The sequence below is a fragment of the Tenebrio molitor genome, chromosome 7 (assembly GCF_963966145.1).
Source record: "Tenebrio molitor chromosome 7, icTenMoli1.1, whole genome shotgun sequence".
Lineage (NCBI taxonomy): Eukaryota > Metazoa > Arthropoda > Insecta > Coleoptera > Tenebrionidae > Tenebrio > Tenebrio molitor.
Window position 1 is genome coordinate 12,149,789 of NC_091052.1, and position 18,667 is coordinate 12,168,455.

An 18,667-nucleotide genomic window follows, 5' to 3' on the forward strand; every position below is an offset into this window, starting at 1 on the left:
TACAAAAGTATTATCGCATTATCGAAAGATTAAATGTAAAATGAATCTGATGCGGTTTCTACCGGGAGCGCGACAATTAATTAGACGATTGTAATTAGTTCTGAAATTAGTAATCCAGATGTTGGAGCTGTGTCGTGTGTGGTGAGGTTTGTGCAAGGAAAACAACAGTTTCGGAAGGAGAAGCGATTTATTCTTGTTAAAATCAAAAATCTCGATAACAATAATATGATCCACCTCGGAATGAATAATTCAAAAAATATAAATGAGATATTTAAATTGATGACGAAGTCTTCCGGTACCTGTTGAGTAACAAAGACGATAATTTTGTAGGTTTAATCGCAGCGTATCTCGATATCTTATTGGCATTGTTGAAATTTCGCAACAGCTCAGATTTTAATTAGTTTATCATCAAAGTGTGACGTTCATTAACACCGGCCGGAACGAGGACCGAAAACGGGCGTCGTCCTTTTGTACACGTCAAGGGACCAGTTGTTTTTCGAATCTTCGGGAACACAAAAGACCGACGAAAATCCGTTTCTCACAACGGAGCAAACCGAAAAATAATTTTTTGTGTTTTTGCAGAACACCGGGCCGACAACCCCGATTCCACTCCGTTGCGTCGAAGATGCGGCATTGTGTTCGCCTCCTAAATACAATGTGGACCAAGTACTTACCTCCGAACAGGTAAAAATAACGATTTCACAATTCTTTTCGTGAAGCTGTCCGTTTTATTACCAGAACTTTTGTTGAATGGTGGTTTCACGAGACGCAACAAAAGGCATAAATCCTCTCGTAAAAGTCGCCGTTATTTTTTTAACGTCGCAATTAAATTTGCGGCGCATTTTAATAAATTCGCCGATGGATTTTCACGTCGACAGTGTGGGGTTGTAAAATCGAGATCGTCGAGATGCGGCGGCGGTGGTTCTTGTTCTTTGGCGGTCTAAAAAGATGACGTTTTCTGAGGTTTTTTTCATTTTTTTTTCGGATGCAGATGCGACACGTGAAGCGACAAGGATCAGTTTGAAAATTTTGATGAAATACGAAGTTCTCTTCAGGAATTCGTAAGTTCTTACGGCACAATAATGCTTACGGCCTAACAAAGCTTACGGCCTAGCAAAGATATTGATTGTGTCGTGGAACGAATTTTTGTTTATTCAACATAATCCCCTTTCAACTTTAGGTATGAGCTTTGTACGCCGGTCAAATGGTAAGCCTAGCAACAAATGGCCGTCTTGGTCTGCAAAACATTCTTTTGGAACACTCAGGAAAAAACTTCATGTCAAATCAGCTGAATACGAGGAATGGTCTATCAATTCTAATTCGTCGATTTTTTTCAACGCTACCAACGAAATTGGTGGGAATTTAATACAAACTTATTGAGTGCATAATCTTTTTTGATAAGACCGTAGACCTCTCCTCGCTCTCGTACAATCCTGATTCAAACCTCTTGTCGTCTGATTCTGTGGTCTGATTTTAGAAATTTATCGTGCACAATTATTATTATTATCGACTAAATTGACATTTAATTCACTGCCATCTATCGGGAGTAAATAAATTAATAAATTGACACAACAGGTTTCTATTAGGATCACATAAAAATGAGGAGATTTTCGCTAACTTACCTCCTAGTTTTCTTATGTTTCCGCTCATGTTTCGTATTTTAATCTATCTATACGATATTTACGTCATGTTTTTATGGTGATTTATTTTCAAATAAAATTTGAAAATGTTTCCATGTCGAGCGCCATCTGTGCGTTACATTTGTAACGTTCACGCGTTACCAAAAGGGTTTCTGTAAGCCAAACGACGTTTCAAGGTGCCTACCTGTGGTGCCTACGCTACATACCTTGTGGTTCAGAAAATTACGCTACCGGACGACAGAGTCCACCGTCGTGTCACGACAAATATTTGCCGTTCGCTCAAACTTGGAACAGATATAGAATAAAATTTGTTTATTTTTACGCTGGAACGAAAATCGATCGACGACGAAGCCACGTCACACGATATGTTTGTCCCCTATCAATTTTTTATCGATCCGAGGAGCGGACGTTTAATTTAAATGCATCGGTAAAAGTTTATCGGCGCGTGTCCTTTGGTCATTTCCGTCGTTCTCGTTTCGTTCGGTTTGTCGGAGAAAAGAGCGAGAGAGAAAGAGACAAATTTAAAATGCAAGTAACATAAGTTTTATTTCCAATTGTATGATAAAAATACATTTGTTTGGGCTATTGTTAGCTTGTGTTTGAGGTATGAAAAGTTCATGTACTTGGTCTATTGTTAAGTTTGTATCGTAAATGAACACACCACGAACTGACGTGTACATAATAACACACGGAGACGACATACACAGCGGACATGTTGATCTGAAGATGTTATCTAGTACACGCCACCGAACAACGCATCTTGTTCGGAAGGTAAAAGCATCACCTATTCGTCTCATATCTAGATATTTTAAAATTAAGATCTGTATTAAACAATTGCATGTTAAATATTAAAAAATAAAAAACAATCATATAAATTTCCGATTATCTACAAATGTCTAACATAAATTTAGATGTATTAAACGCTATCTAAACGAACCGAAACACATTAATTTACACAAAGGTACTAAGTTTTTTTGCACATGCAAAATTGGAGCAAATCTGTGTAGGCAACACTGAGATACTTTTTAAATTTTATTATCGATACTAGGATTAATTACAAATATATAGATAATATACATTTGTGTTCATGTTTCGTTTTTGCATTTCAAGTCATGCTCTTGCTACATATTAAATAACAAATAAAAACAATGTGCACAATGCTTTTATAAGTGCTATTTACATGTCGACAACGGAAATCAAAATTCTTCTTACAAAAAATCATATTAAAAAAAAACAAATAAAAATTCGTCTGATTCTCGTTAAGTATTCATAATCATGTTCTTTCTTCACCCACCCTGGCGGTCGGCGGTCGATTCAACAACATATTTCTATTTATCATTTATAACAAGGTAGGCGCTGCTGCAAAGAGTCCATCCATCCATCTCGAGGAATAATTATTTACATTAAATCTTAAATCATAATATAAAAGCATGGTTTTTCTCATCGTCATCATCATCGTTATTATTATTCAATTGTCATGGAGATCACCGAATCTAACATTATAATCTAGTATTTCACATCAGATCACTAATCTTGTTGTGACAGTTTGTTACGCAAATTGTTTATTACACATAATTATCACATTTTTCATCAATTTAAACTACAACACGTTTTCAGCGGATTCACTCTGCACCACTCCCTCAATAGATGACCTCGTACACCGTCGCCTTCTTGTCACCCGATCCCGTCACGATGTACTTGTCGTCCGCCGAAATGTCACAACTCAACACGCTCGACGATTCTTTAGACTGAAACACACAAAATGAAAACAATCAGGATGGACGTCGGACGGAGAAAACAAACAACATACCTGGAATATGCTGGCACCGTACGGTGTTCTCCACGCGTTCAACAGATTGTCCTTCCCCGTCGAAACGAACCACTTCCCGCAGGCGGCGAATCTCAGACTCAACACGCAACTCTCGTGCAGATGCAACTGGTACTTGTCGGGCTTGGTGGCGTGGAGCACTTCCACGTTGGAATTCTCCATGCCGACGGCGAGCCACTCACCCGTCGGACAATACCCCAGCGAGAATATCTGCGAGCTGAAGTCGTGCTGCTGCAACTGCCTTCCCTCCCGCAAGTCCCAACTTCTGACAGTATTGTCCAAACCGCCGGTCCACAACTTGGTCCCGTCGGCGGATATATCGATGCAAGAGGCACCGTCCGTGTGTCCTTGGAACTGTCTCACTAAGGTCTGATTGTGCAGGTCCCACACTGCGATGTTGCCGTCCGAACAACAACTGAAGCACACTTTCGAGTCGGGGCTGATCGCCAGAGCGTAACACGCCGGGGCACTGGACGTCAGTTCGGCCTTGATGCGGGGCGTGGGGCTCGCCAGGTCCCATATCGACAGGTTGCTGGCCTCTCCGCCCACGATCAACGTCCGTCCGTCGGGAAGGAGCTTGACGGACCTTATGTAATTGTCACGTTGCTGCAACGGAACCAAAAGATTGAGGAGGCTGAAGACCCGGAGGTCGCGTTCTACCAACCAGACAGTCCAGCTGAGAGACGGGACTCTTGGAGCCCGGCTGGCTAATGTCCCAGACCTTGACGCATCCCTTACCGCCGGTGTAGACGTACTTGGTCGGATTCGATATTGTCACGGCGCAGACCACCTCGCCGTGGCTCAGGGTGTTTATCTGTCTGGCGTGACGCGGAATCCCCGGACCGATGAGGGCGTCCGGAGGAAATGGAACCGGCTGCATCTGGCCGTCGGCGCTCACGTGGAACGAATAAGCTCTGCAAACGAAGAAGAAGAAATGATCGATCGAACAATTTATCGAAGAAGAGTAGCTTCCGAACTACACTTACGGCTTTCCACCGGGTATTCCCCCGAGGCCGGGGACCACCGGCGCCCTCATCTGCGAGTGCGGATCGTAGCCGACTTGCAGAGGCGGTCTCGGATAATTATTGAGGGCAGGTGGGAGATTGTTGTGCAGGCCACCGTAGGCGCCTGCCGCCGCGGCCGCTTGCAGGTCGTGAGGCGCTCCTGCAAAGAAACCACAAACGAACGAATCAAACCTTTCCATCTCGCGATGTCTCTCTTCTGCTTACCGTTCGACATTCCCGCCAGGTAAGGCGGATACTGTCCGAGAGCCGGAGGCTTCACCACCGGCTTCAGGCCGCTGCCGCCCGACGACGATCCGGCGGCCGACGTCGGAGTCACCGACTTGGAAATGGGAGTCGACGGTTTGTCACCGTCGAGCTTCTTCGTGGAGGGCGTGGACGCGTTACTGGACGTCCCCGAACGGGGACTGTGGGGGCCGGGGTGTTCCTTCTTCGGAACAAGCTTGTCGATGCCGTTTTCTCTCGGTGAGGTTGTGCCGTTCGGCGGAGAGACTGGATCCTCGGAGGCGTCGTCGACCACCAGATCCTGATCGCTCTTCTCGCCGTCGCTATGCTGCAAAACACGCCGCCATATAGTATGCATCGTCGCGATTTTGGAACGGTCGAAGAAAATGAAAAACGAAAGAATGGTACACCACGTGGGTAGACAGGTGCGAGGGACGCCGTCCCGCAGGCTCGGTAAATTAGTCGCCGGAGCGGATAAGTTTAGCATGTTTATCGCAGCGAGAGGATGTCGAGCACGGCGCACGGTGTTCGGCAAAGCTTGTTAGACGACTTCCAAGAATTCCGCACACTTTTGTCCGATACACCGGGATCAAAAAGTTAAATGGAGGCTGTGGGATTTATAACGGTGGCGCGGTATCAAGATATCAAACGGACACCGTAACGGCCCATTATATGGAAACGAGAAACGAGAAACGAGAAACGCTCGCCGCGCACCGTCCAGTAATTGTCGGCTAATTTTAAAGTCGACGATCGAGCACGCTTTTAATTACCGATCGGAAATTAATCGCCGAGATACGTACGCGCGGAGTCGCTTATCCGTTCGTTTCATTTTTTCCCAGGCCGATCGGTCTCGGCGACGTGTTTAGATTGCCGTAATTGAAGGTAATTTCGTCCGTCTCAAATGGAACAGAACGTTCGCTTCGAACCGATTACACGTACAATCACCAAAGTTACTGGCGAGCGTTATGAGATTACGCGAGACAGTTACGTTGTGTTCTGATCGACTCCAGATTGCGGACATTTTGATAATTAGACGCGATTAAAGAAATTGCCAGAAAATTTTCGAATTACCCCGCCACACAGAATCGTCTCTCGTTCTTCTTAACCGTGATTGATGATGATGATGATCATGATGCCTCTCGCTGAAATAATTAATAATTCCACGCCCGGTCCGTTTTTGACAAGATCATGAGAAGAAATCACAAAACATCCAGTAAATCATCGAACGAACGTTCCGGAGACGGCGAAAAAATTGCGGCGGATTATGAGATTACGCGAGATTAACACCTGGCAAAAGCGAGAAAAAAATCGGATTACATTTTTCGGACACGTTGCAAATGCACAAGAAACCGAACCGCCGCGCCGCGCCGTCGTAAATAACGAAGTTAATGGTTTATGTAATTGTTCTCACCTAAAGTTTACGGTTTGGGCATCGGGCGGCCGTAAAAAAAAATCGGAATGGATTGGTCTTCTGTCGGTATCGTAATTAATTCCGCGGTAGGAACCTTGACGGTGAACATTTACATTTTAATGACGTTTATATATCCACTTTATGAAGTCGTAAATAATTCTTTATTTTCATATTTCGCCAAATAATACCGGCGAACGATCGTCTTTGGCTCAGCAAACTTCGCACCGTCAAGTCGACATCAATTTAAAAAATTATCCATTCAACCGCCGCCGAAACGTGACGGCAAATCGTACAGCGCGACGCCGCCATTTTGCGATGAGAATGCATCGAGAACGTGCACTTCAATTCGGTTATTTGGGTCATGTGGCTTTGTAATTTCGAGATGTACTTTCTTGAAATACTTGTTTGCAGAGACGACTACGACGATCGGCGGCGGCGACGTCTTCCGTGGCCGTTTTACATTTTAATGAAACATCGAATGCATTTAGCGGCTCACGTTCGCTTATTGCGTCGCATGTTTACGTCTCGAGCTGCGAATTGCATCGCGCAAAAATAGATTTGCCGTCGCCAACTTCGGGTTAATTGTGAAAATGATGCGATGGATAAAAATGCATTAGTATGTTAAAATTGAAACTACGTACTTTAATACTTACGTGTCCCATGTCTTTCTCCTCTTTCTTCGGTTTCTTGTGTTCGTTCTCTTGGGGCGTTCGTGGCCTGTACTTTTCTCTTTCGGCCGGAGATATCGAGTTTCTCTAGAAAATTAATAAAATTAATCGAATTAATTGAACGTTTGACCGTCATCGCGGGACAGATTTGCATCATACGGACGAGGGTCGAGTCGATGAAGTCACCGTGGTGGATGCGCCGGGTTAGTTTCGAGTGAACGTTTTAACGGAGTCGTTCGCGCGAGAACTCTTTGAATCCGATCGTTTGTCGGCGAATAAAATATGATTCGTCAAGATCGAGCGGTAATCGAATTCCGTCCGAGTGCGATAGGAGGCCTCGAGCACGCGACTCTCTTCGTACATCGTATTTTTACATTTTTACTGGTGGAACGCGCGCGCGCCCACACTGCGACACCGTGGACGTCGTCGTTAGTTAATTCGGGAGAGACGCCAATCAAAAACAAATTAGTAGAACGAACGATTTAATTAATTAATGAAACGACGGCGGAGCTCGTGACATTAAAGTAACCGGGAATTCGAGTCGCGAATGTACTGTTAATAATCCAGCAAATGAGGCGACCGTCGCGATGAAATAGGTCATGGAAGCTTTGGAGTTTTACAACCCCTCTCCGTGTGTTCCGGGCAATTTCTCCTGCGAGCTTCGAGTCGATGAAGCTTTTATTTCCCCTGGGGAATTTGTCCGAGTCGAGAAATGAAACTATACCGAACCGAAACACGTATTTTGTCACCGGGATGTCTGAATCCGGCGCGGAAAAAGAAAAACCGAAGAGGAGAAAAAAAGAGAAATGTGCCGGATCCACCGCATATGTTACCATCAAATATTTGTTCGCGAACAAAACTACAACTTTCGGCGGGTAATGGGGGCGCCAACTTCGTAATTGCCAAAGGAAAAAAAATGAAACACGGAGATCTCGGCACAATCGGTAGGAGAAGGAGGAAGAAGAGTAGTTGAGGGGATCTATTACGGATTAAAAACGCAAATTCGAAGGTCGGGGTGGTACACGTAAATACGTGTGCACGTTTAGCAGCGACGACGACGACATCATCATCATCACTCGTGGATGGAGAGCATCTTGGGAGGTCTTTTACACCCCTGTCGTGGAGTTTTATACCCTCTCCCGCAAGAGCACCACGTTTCCGACGGCTTTATGTAACAACATTCAACTGTCACCTGTACCGCCGTCTCCCCGTAAATACCCCTAGATATATTGCCGAGTATCGCCGGAGAATACGAAAACGTCTGTTGGTTATAAATTATGTGTTCATCCTGCATTACCGATGTTCTTTTTGCATACAAACGTCCGGACTTGTAGTTTTATTTCCTGGAGAGATTTACGCTCTGCGTGCACGCCCGATCGACGATTTAATGTGGCATCGCGAGCGTCAATTTGTAAAAACGATGTTTTTATCAAATCGGTCGAGCTGCACCGCAGATGATCGATGCCTGACCGCGCGATCGTCGTGGAGATTTCTCTTTACGTTTCCTCAATTCCTCGCAATTTTTCTACTTCTCCAAACAAATTACGTCATTACCATTCTCTCTCGTCTCCCGTAAAACAAAAACGCGAACGTTTCTATTGTCTCGTCCTCGTTCCCGATGCAACTACTAATATGCGCGAGTGCTCATTACGTCGTGTGCCAGATGCATTTCTCGGTATCTATTAAATTTTATTCCTTCGTTCGACGAGGACGACTAAAGAGACAATTCGTTATCGAGGAAATGGCGCCATCTTCTTCTCGACGACGCCTTAAGTGTAACAGAACCGTTGTTACAACCACCGATTCATCTCGAGGACACCGTAATTGTTCCGTTGACCGTAAACAAATTCCTGAAATTCGACGTGCATCGAACGATCAAAACGTCGCTAATTAATCCGGCCGAACTGGAGTACTGGCGGGTTATAACGTTGCATTTGCGAATTCATAAATCACAATGCAATAAATCAATTCGATTAAAACTATAGCAAACACATAATGAACAGGTTTATCAAACGCAATTTATACCTGTTCGAACCCGGTCGCGCAGTGTGTGTGTGTGTGTTTGTGTACCTGGTAAATCGCAGCTGCCAACAAACCGTTTTCACGTCTGCAATAATGATTTGGTCGGACCGTCGAACCGGAAAGATAGGGTGTCAAACCGGCTTTAATGCATACAAATATTGTCGATTGCGTGCCCCCCGTTCCGAGACCGGTGAGTCGAATACGCTGGCGCCATCTATCCATCCTTCCTGGTGTCGGATCGAGTGCGGATGGCGCCGCCACACTTAAAACACACACACACACACACACATACACCGACTCGGCGGTGACGGGGTTTAAACCGCCAGTTAATTTGACGAGGATCGGCGGAACAATTTGCAATTTTCTCCGGTTTTTATTCCGGACACAATATTGCACGTTACACAGATAGCTCAATTTCCTGGGAAAAGCGACGTGAAAAGACCGCGCCGTAAAATGTGAAACTCATTGTCCTCCGCCCGGCTGAAAATGTTTAATAGATAAAGATACCCCGGTCGTAAACCGTCAAAGGCGGTAGCTATGTTTATGGCTTTGCTAAAAACATAAAACATACTTTCATATTTCTGCATACGTACGCCGCAAGACGTACACGAAACGGTGTCGGAAGAACGTCGCCCGAAACAGGTACGTGGGTAGGTAAGTACAGGTTATTTTTGCATTTTTATTTTACGTCCTACGTACATTGTAAATCTCCCCGAACGCAATCTTTCACTTTTTGTACGAAGATACACCGAAAGCGTATCGTCTACAATGTAAATATTTTGTTATAACTTTTAGACCGCCGACTTTCCGCATACCCGAGGAAATCAGATAAAAACGAGCCTGGAAATTCGAGCGGCAATCGCGGACGTCGTTCGAAAACGGGTGGCGCGCTCCGGGAATTCGTCCGCGTTTTATTTATCCAAAACTGAATCGGACTTGTGCGCGTGAAGATGTGGTCCGAACGCGGAAACTTTCTCCAAATATGACGAGGAATCCGTAACGGGGCGCTAAACTAGTAAAGTGCACGACGAACGAGGAAAGCTAACTTTATCGCCGTGGCCGTACAATAGGGGCCATTCAAATGCGAGGCACATATAATAACGTGGACTTTATTGTTTGTAGTGCCATCCTGTTCGCTCTCTCGAGAAAATAAAACTGCCACAAATCTCCTGCCGCGCTCGAGGGTCCCTTTCTTTTTCCCGCACCCTTCACATTATCACGGTATATGGCGGACCGAACGACTGCCGTTTTATCTACGGAAAACTTTCGAAGGGCCTAATTCGATGCCCGCACCTCGCGGCCAAACGAAAGCCGCAAACGGCACGTCCGACGAGGCTAATTGCCCAGATGGGGCTCTCCTCTCCGCTCGAAGAGCGATTTTTCCAAAACGAAATAAATTAATTAATTAATTAATCCGATCCACTGCGGACCGTTTTGGAGAGACACTCGGCGCGCTCTTGGTCTTTTTTTTGTCGAGATTCGAGGGGAAAAGACCAACCGGAGGGTGAGCCGTCGGAGCGGTCGTCCGTCTAATTACGCTAGGTCGGCGGGTAGATTTTTGTCGTTGTCGGCGGTGGCGGCGGCGGGGGCAGACACTCGGCCGTGTCAGCGGCAGGCTCGGAACTGGCGGATGTGTTTAGTTTAGGGAATTAATTGAGCGCCGAGCCGGGCGAAAACAAAAAACGAAAATTAATGTCGACCGACGAGAAAGGCGAAATCCGGACGGCCGACTCGGTCTCATAAAACATTTTAGAAGTCAAAACAATAATCGAATCAGAAACAGTCGGGGAATATAAAGTGTAGTTTCGCTCGACCGCACAAAAGGTTTTCGTGATTCGAAACGGCGCTTAATACGGGGAGGACGCAGAACACACACACACACAATATAAAAGGGTCGGAAGCGGCCCGGATTTAACAATAGATTAGAGAACGTCACTTTACGGCGGCGGTCTGCCCCTGGCAGAAGAATGTGCTAGTTTTTCCGCGGCCCCTAAATTGATTAGGGGCCGAAAGCTGGCGCGATTTTTCAGGGACGACTCGATTACTTCAGACGGTGCGTTTGAATGGATGCCATTCGTTCTAATTTAGTACGAGCAACTTTCCTGCCTGAAATTGAGGAGGCCGAAATCGTATTAAGATAAATTAGGTGGGGGCGAGCGACATTCTCTCATCCACCTCGAACCCGTGCGCCACCAATTAATTAAAAAAATATCTGGCGAGAAGAGCTCGACGCGCAACCGCTCTTATATTAAATATTTATCATCTTTAATGCGCCACCTCCCGAAACCCATTACGGGGGTCCGTCTCGTATCGGTTCCGACCGACCCCCCCGAAAGACGACGACGACCGATTAAAAAAAAAAAAAACAAAACCGACCCCCGCCCCCGATCCCACGGTGAAAACATGTGGCGCTTCAATTTTCTAAATTGAAAGTGCGGCCCCGGCATCGAGACCGTGTCTAAGGTTGGTTCGTTCTTTATTTACCGCTGCTGTGGGGTTTGTCGGATGGAAATAAAGCGCGGCATTAAGCGTGGCTGACAGCCGGCAAGGGTGGATGGGGACGCTAAATGGATTAGATACGGACAGGGGGAATGAAAAAATATTACACAACTAGCGATGATAAAAAGGTGCGATTTTAATCCTCCGCGGAGGCGGGATCGTGCGGATTTCGCCGCCTCCGTCGCTCTCCCAGAAGGAGAAAATTAAAATTATTCGTTTTATTAGAGACTCCGGATCGCGACGGCAAAAAGAAAATTAGAGCGTCCCCGCCGTTTGAATCGTTTCATTACGAACGGTAAAAAAGAGGAAAAAGTCGATGGATGCAACCGTAATTTCTTTTTATGAAGAATTTTATTGGCGTAACAACACGCCACATGCGAACGCGACACAATAGAACATTAGCAACGAGCGGATGACAGGGAAGGGTGAGAGAAAGCACTCTCGGATGTGAATCATCCCTAAGTGACTCTCCATGCTTATACCGTAAACGTTATGCCCCATAATGGACAATATGTTGCTTAATGGTGCAGCTTGTCCCCTTGTAATAACTAATAATGCTCTCGTCGGATCGTAGCGGCGGTCGGTGTTTTGCCGACGCACGTTTCAGAACGTTAGCATTCATGGATACGTGTTTTTGCGGCGCGCTCCGATTTGCCCCCCATCATAAACACGTTCGGGAGCGAGAACCCACCCCTCCAAAAAAAATTACAATATTCAAATCCGCCCCCGATCCGAATTGCCCCGCAATCTTGAAAGGCAAAACCGTTTCTATCGGAGCTCGACCCAATAGAACTCCGACGGTCATCGCCGCCGCCGACCGCGAAAAAAACCGTTCCACTTATTCGAATCCCTTTGTTTACTCGTGACGTCCCTCCAACACCGGGGAGGAAAAAAAATCGAACCGCCGCACACGTTTGCGAACGAAGCGGTAAGCTGGTAGAGAACAAGTTTTAATTGGGGGTGTTGTGGAAGCGTGGAGCGCCCCGGGGTGAGAAACAAGGAGATGAGATAGCTGGAAGCGGCGGAACTCGCCGGGGGTAATTGAGAGAGATTAAGAGATCGGGCGCACCGCATAAACACAACCCTCGCTAGCGCAAATCAGTTTTCAATTTGAGATCATTGAATAATTAATATTGACTCGCGGTGTCTCCGACTACTATTAACTGCTCTCTAATGGGGACGACCGACTCCGGAAAAACGTAAAAAGGAAGGTCGTCTTGCACGAGCGATCGATCGACGAGATAAAAATGTAAATAATTATCAAAGGGAGGTAACGAAACTATCCATTATCGTTCATCAGTTTCGGGAATGCGCGTTTACGTTTCGGCCGTTCGGTATAATTAACTCGCAACACTTTTAACTTACACGTAACAATTTGAGCATAATTTATGAGATGATGCTTATCTATTTTCAATTAATGGAAGTCCCCGAAAGATAATGGTTAATATTCTTGCGGACCATAAATTACGGCCGACACGCTACACTTCATTATTTACAGATTAGGTACGACGTTCGAATTTTTTCCGGACCTGATTCGCCACAAATTTCCAATCTCGACTCGTAAATCCGGACGAACACTCTGCCGGACCTTAGCATGAACAATTCGAAATTTCAATCGTGTAATGAGCTTATTTATAAAGAAAACACAAACGTTTTCCGTCGTGATCCCGGCGACGTGCACCGCTGGCAACGTTCCCAAATCCCGTTGCATCCAGATAGCGCGGTTCATAAAAATTGCACTTGGCCGAACGCCAACCAGAAATGATGATAATAATAATAAGAACGACGACGTCATCGAATCATTTGGGAAATTCGCTTCGGAATTAAGCGAAGGGGTGAATTTTATTTGTCGCGAATCGAGCGTATTAATGACGTTTGCTCGGAGCCGGGAGGTTCTCGCAACAGAACATAATAACGTTGAATATTTTCCGCAATTCGGGCTCGTTATAAAAGCTCAAAAGAACCGGGAGGATATTGGATTATCGCCGGAGCACGAGTGAACCTTCAGAATTCCGGTGTTCACAAAGCGGTCGTCGGCGCGAACGCCACCAGAGGGCGAGTGACGCGCCGTCGACGCGAGTGGCGCGTCTTTGACGCCTCCTACGTGCCGAAGCGCGAACTACGTCCTATTTACCGCGTTCGGAGTACGAATGATCAAAGGATCTTTTGAAAAGAGTCAACCCGCTTTTTCATTTTGTACCCACCCGGGCACACACACGCATGCACGACGACAGCTCGGACAGAATGTGACGTCCCCGCGAACAGATATCCGCCCGGGGGCGGCGACAAGTCACAGTCTGGCTGACGGCGCGCGGAACGTGTCAAACTTTGCGTCGCGATTTTTTGTCGCCCACGTGAAATGCAAAAGCGTTTTTACTGCTCTTTGTTCGCTTCGTGTGCCGCCACCCCAGCCTCCCCCGGTCGATTCGACGTGCGCTAATCAGGTCGATCTGAATGCGAAATGTTCACCGTTTAAACGAATCAATTAGCGCCACATTTCCCGCCGACAATGATCACGAATCGATTTTTCAGAGTTGGAGGGAAAAACATGACGGATGGATGTGGATGGTTGAAGAGTCGACGAAATGCCACAGTAAAAACGAATGCCACATTAAAACTATCGCATATGTCGAATTGGGGGAAACATAAAACATTTTATCGCGGGAAAAACTCGAACACATTCGAGAGGAAATAAAGATATACCAAATATTTAAAGGTAATAACACGGCCGAGTTTTTATATCATCCGTAAATTTTCGAGTAAAAATCTCATAGGAATATAAACGCTCCAACGAAGCGTAAATATTTGATGTTCGGCGCAAAGTCGAACGACTTAGTCGGGTGCACTCATGTGATACATACATGAATATGTTATACAGGGTGAGTCGACTAGAGTGACACTCCGAAGCCGGAACGGAATGCGCCATAAATTATACATGGCACGAAATTCAAGATTAAAGACGAACGCGGGAGGGACAGAAGGCTCCGAGAGGGAGGGAAGGAGTTGGGCATATTGGCAGACAAAACAAACCGATTCGCCACCTCGAACGGAACATCTATTAGTTGAAAAAATTATTGATGGGTATCGGTGCGACGGATGGAGTAAATCCCGGTGGAGATTTGTCGATTTGGTCTTTTCGGTCGGCGACGTGGTGCACATCTGGAGCGCTAATCGCGCGTCCTTGTTGATTTTTAATTTACAAATAGAGAGAGCTCGGTCGTGTTTTCGTTCGACTCGCTTAATTCTGTTTTTGGTCGTCGTCCGTTTAAAAAAAGTCGTCGTCGTAACGTGGCGGCGGTAATAAAAATTTATGGCGTCGGTGTTGCGATTCGTATTTAAGGCAAGAAACGCATTTATGTAAATTAGAAGCTGTACGTAAAATGAATAATGAATTTCAAAGTTTAGAATCTAATGCATTCGCGCAGCGAATTACCAAATTAACCCCGGTCGCGAAGAAGAGGGGGAATACGATTTAAACTTGTGACAATACTAAGTTACCCAAATTAAATTTCGCGAAACCTCTTCTTCGCGAGCGCTGCCATAACTCAGCCTTAATTAAATTAAGAAAACTGCTCTCGAGTTTAGAATTCCAGAAAATATTTTTTGCCGGTAACGAGGCCTTTTGTCTTCGGAGCGTTCGCAGAAGCCAGATGGGTTTGTAAAGGGGGTTGTTTGAAGGATCTGGAGTATAATTGCACCTCGAGGGTGTCGTTGCCTTACCCCATTCGAGATGTTCACACCCTCGTCGCCGTAATTGTGTAATTTATGAAAGGAGTCGCACTTCCCAGTCCTAATTTCTACTCGCAAAGTGGGTAAATTGTTCACAGTCGCTCTGCGAGTAGTTGCTTTCGCGGTTGCGCTGCGGCCGACACTTCTGCTTTATGCGATTGTCTCGATTTTCGTCGTCCTCGTCGTCGACGACGACGACGACTCCTTCAAGACGTTTACGATGCACGACGACGACGACACCGACCGCCGTTTTATCGTCGTATTCATGCCACTTTGCGGTGCGTCACATTACATCATTTCGTCACGGTCCGCTTCCCATCTACCACCACCATCCTCATCCTCCTCCGGGTCCTCGCTCATTTTTTAACCCACCACTTTGCTGTGAAGCCAATTAGCTACTGCGTTTAAAAGTGACGACAACGCGAAACATGTGAACTGTAAAGAATCCATCCGGTTTGGTGAGATGAAAAATAAAATTTTCGACTGGAAAGGAAGACGCGCGCGTTTCGTTTTTCGATTTTCCCGTTTCCTCCGATTTAATGTTTACCGCGAGACAGCGGCGCGAAACTTTAAAGTGTCCATCCAATTCAACAAGTGCCCCCCCGTTCCGAACCCGGAGAAGACGCCACTGCCGCCAGTAATTACGGTTCTAAATTGGTCCAATTAACAGTTGGAAGGCGATGCTGGAGGCGGTGCGATCGCTCCTCTGAAAGAGTGTCCATCTGAAAACAGCGAACTTATTTGTTTTTGAGCTTTCATCCGCATCTCCTCCGCATCCGCCCCGTCGATGTTTATTAATAACCGTCGCCGCCGTCGATGCAGCACAATTACAAAGGACGAGACGACGACCGTAAATTATTCGTTCGGCGTCCGACCGGTGCAATTACCGATAATTCCATAATTGAAATGAAAACAAATAAAACAGGCGTTTACTTAACCAAACCGAATTAATAATTAATACAAATAAGCTGTCGTGCGGTCGAGCCGACGATCCATTACGTATTTATCCGTTTTCTTTTATTTATGATGGTGTACGTTCGCGGCGTGTAATTATCGAGTGGAAAAGTCCACTCACGCACGCCCCCGGTTAATGTCGTTTTGTAAATGAGCGAGAACCGCCGCCACTTCCTCGGGCGCGCAACCCCGCGTTCTCCCGTTTCGTGCGGTCGCGTCGCGTGCTGATTAAACGTGTCTCCACCACTTGTACCGGAGTTTATTATTGGGGCGTCGTTATCTGGAAGCGGCGTTTTATTGTGTGCGCGCCGCCACCCACCCACCTCGCCGCCGAACCTGGATTCCCGGATTGATGTTGCGGTGTAAAAGTCGGACGCGAGCGGCGGTAAACACGACGCGGGATACGCGGACAGATGTTGATGCGGCCGCATCGGTCCTAATTTACCGGCTCATAAATTTCTCCGACCGACAGGAAACACTGATCGACTACAAAAGCGGTAATCAATTTGACCGTTCCGTGCCCACATGTTATTACGCTGGTATCTCTCTGTAAATTCGTTAATTATTCTGCGCGTATAATTGACCGAACAGCGATGGGGATTTTATTGCTTACCGTCCGTTTCGATATTGTTTTATATTTCAGGTGGAAGCGGTTTCGAATTGGCTGCGCCACGCCAAAACCAACACCGACCGAATTTAATCGATAGACGCCCCACACGTATTTATCCCTGCTGATCGCGCCAATTAATAAAAAATGCCCGGGCTTCACCTTATTCCGGACGATTTACGGATCGTTCCCCGCGCGGCGATCGACGCTCGTCATTTCCCGTGTGTGACGTCACCGGGCATGACGTTCGACTCCGTCGACTGTAAAATGTTAAGGCCAGTTTCGCATCCGACTCACGAATCCACAGAAGAGTGCCCCGAGGGTCCCCCTAACCTAACTTTTTTTTTTATTTTTATTTTAGAACGTTTCTCGTTGACATGACAGATGTTACTTAGAACAAGGAAATATTGTGACATGGGTGTACTACTCTTCATTATATTAAGCTTAGTGAAACAATTGTGAAGAAACGTCGCCGTAAGTTGTTCTTTCTCTTCTTGGGGGACAAAAAAAAAAAAGATGAATTGATCGACCGTCCCCGAGATTAGCCGAATTTAGCACTTCCAAAATTCAAAAAATATTTTAAAGGGAAAAAGTTTTCTTGAAGGCAGTCTGTGATATTTTGTAGATTAAAACCGATATATTTTTTAAACCGTATGGAACCACTCTATGATCGCTGAAGGTTGGTACTAGATATACGTAAAGTTGATTCAAGTCGCAAAAAAACACTCTGCCTTTACAACAGCACTTTTATGGCATAAGTCATTTGAAATTACTTTAAAACTGTACTTATATGGAAAATATTCAATCCAAACTATGATTTTCTGGTCCCTTTGTGCCTGTATTTGGTTCAAAAATACTGAAAAAATGCTGTTGCAAATGACAAGTGATTTTTTGCAACTTGAGTCAACTTTATGTATAAAGTTAAAAAAACGATCCCTACGAAGAACTGGAAGTAACATGTAACTTTTTCCGTGTTACTTTAAAGCCTGTTTGACACAATGCTAAATTTTGTAGAAAATTTGTTAGAAAATGAGAGAGGACCAATGAACGATCAGGATCTGACAAAGACAGACTATGATCTTGATCGTTCATTGGTCCTGATCGAGGGTCTCTCTCATTTTCTAACAAATTTTCTACAAAATTTAGCATCGTGTCAAACAAGCTTAAGAACTTGTCAGTAAATATAAATAACACGTGTTCAATTGAAAAGTTCATCAAATTGGCTTTAATCTTTGTCGCTATCTTTGTCTAACCAATTTTATTTACAATGTTGTTGTCTTTGAAAAAATAAAGTCAAAGCCAACTTGATGAACATGTCAATTGGACACTTGTTATTTAGTAAGCTTTTAAGAGTTTTGACCGTCGACTTATTTATTTCAACATATTAAATATTTTATCTGGAGAATTTTATTTCACTCTTTAATACACCTACACTTGACTAAATTTTGCTTGATTTACTACAGAAATAATGAAAATACAAATTGAATTTTTGGAAAATATGAATGAAATGTATTTTACTTTTAGCTGGCGACCTACGCATATTTTGAAGTTTCATTTTCGTAATTAATTTATTTTACGATGATGTCGCGGAAAACTGCGTGCCCAAATTGTGTCTCAAGCACTTTTTTCCACGTACCTCGTGCGTGTAAAAAAAGCCTTTTGCGTAAAGGACTATTTTCTGTTGTTGTTATTTTTCTCAATGTTCTTGATAATTTCATTCCCAACGTAGTAAAAGATAAAACGGCATCTTTTCCAATGTCAGATGTTCAAATTAAACGTCAGGATTTTAATAAAAACTGGTGCTTACAAATAATCCCTCGAGAGAAAAGTCGACGTATTTTTGAAAGAGAGAAAAAGATTGATTCGATTTAAAATTAATTGAGAACTCTTTAGAGTGCCACTTGGTAATAATAATAAAAAAAAAACACTCGTTCACGTTTTTGTTGTCGCGTTTTGGCGTTGTCGTGGGGGTGGGGGTCAGCGTCCCGTCAAGATTTCGACAAACGCCAGGTGATCGAACGTGATACCTTCCGATCCGACGTCAGAAATTAATTTAAGAGTC

At 45.0% G+C, this 18,667-nt stretch overlaps 1 protein-coding gene across 5 annotated transcripts in view; it reads right to left on the minus strand.

Moving 5' to 3' along the window:
- Positions 1–2,160: 2,160 nt before the first annotated feature.
- LOC138134893 (transducin-like enhancer protein 4) overlaps positions 2,161–18,667 on the minus strand; it is a 67,550-nt gene continuing 51,043 nt past the window's right edge. For 4 of the 5 annotated variants that reach the window (XM_069053481.1, XM_069053482.1, XM_069053483.1 and 1 more), the window contains exons 8-13: positions 6,768–6,881; positions 4,698–5,043; positions 4,455–4,632; positions 4,133–4,382; positions 3,451–4,074; positions 2,161–3,388 (exon numbers count right to left, since the gene is read on the minus strand). In XM_069053481.1, the coding sequence (XP_068909582.1) occupies positions 3,281–3,388; positions 3,451–4,074; positions 4,133–4,382; positions 4,455–4,632; positions 4,698–5,043; positions 6,768–6,881 (1,620 nt within the window). In that variant the 3' untranslated portion in view covers positions 2,161–3,280. The remainder of the gene's footprint in view (positions 3,389–3,450; positions 4,075–4,132; positions 4,383–4,454; positions 4,633–4,697; positions 5,044–6,767; positions 6,882–18,667) is intronic. The other variant, XM_069053480.1, reaches the window with a different exon arrangement.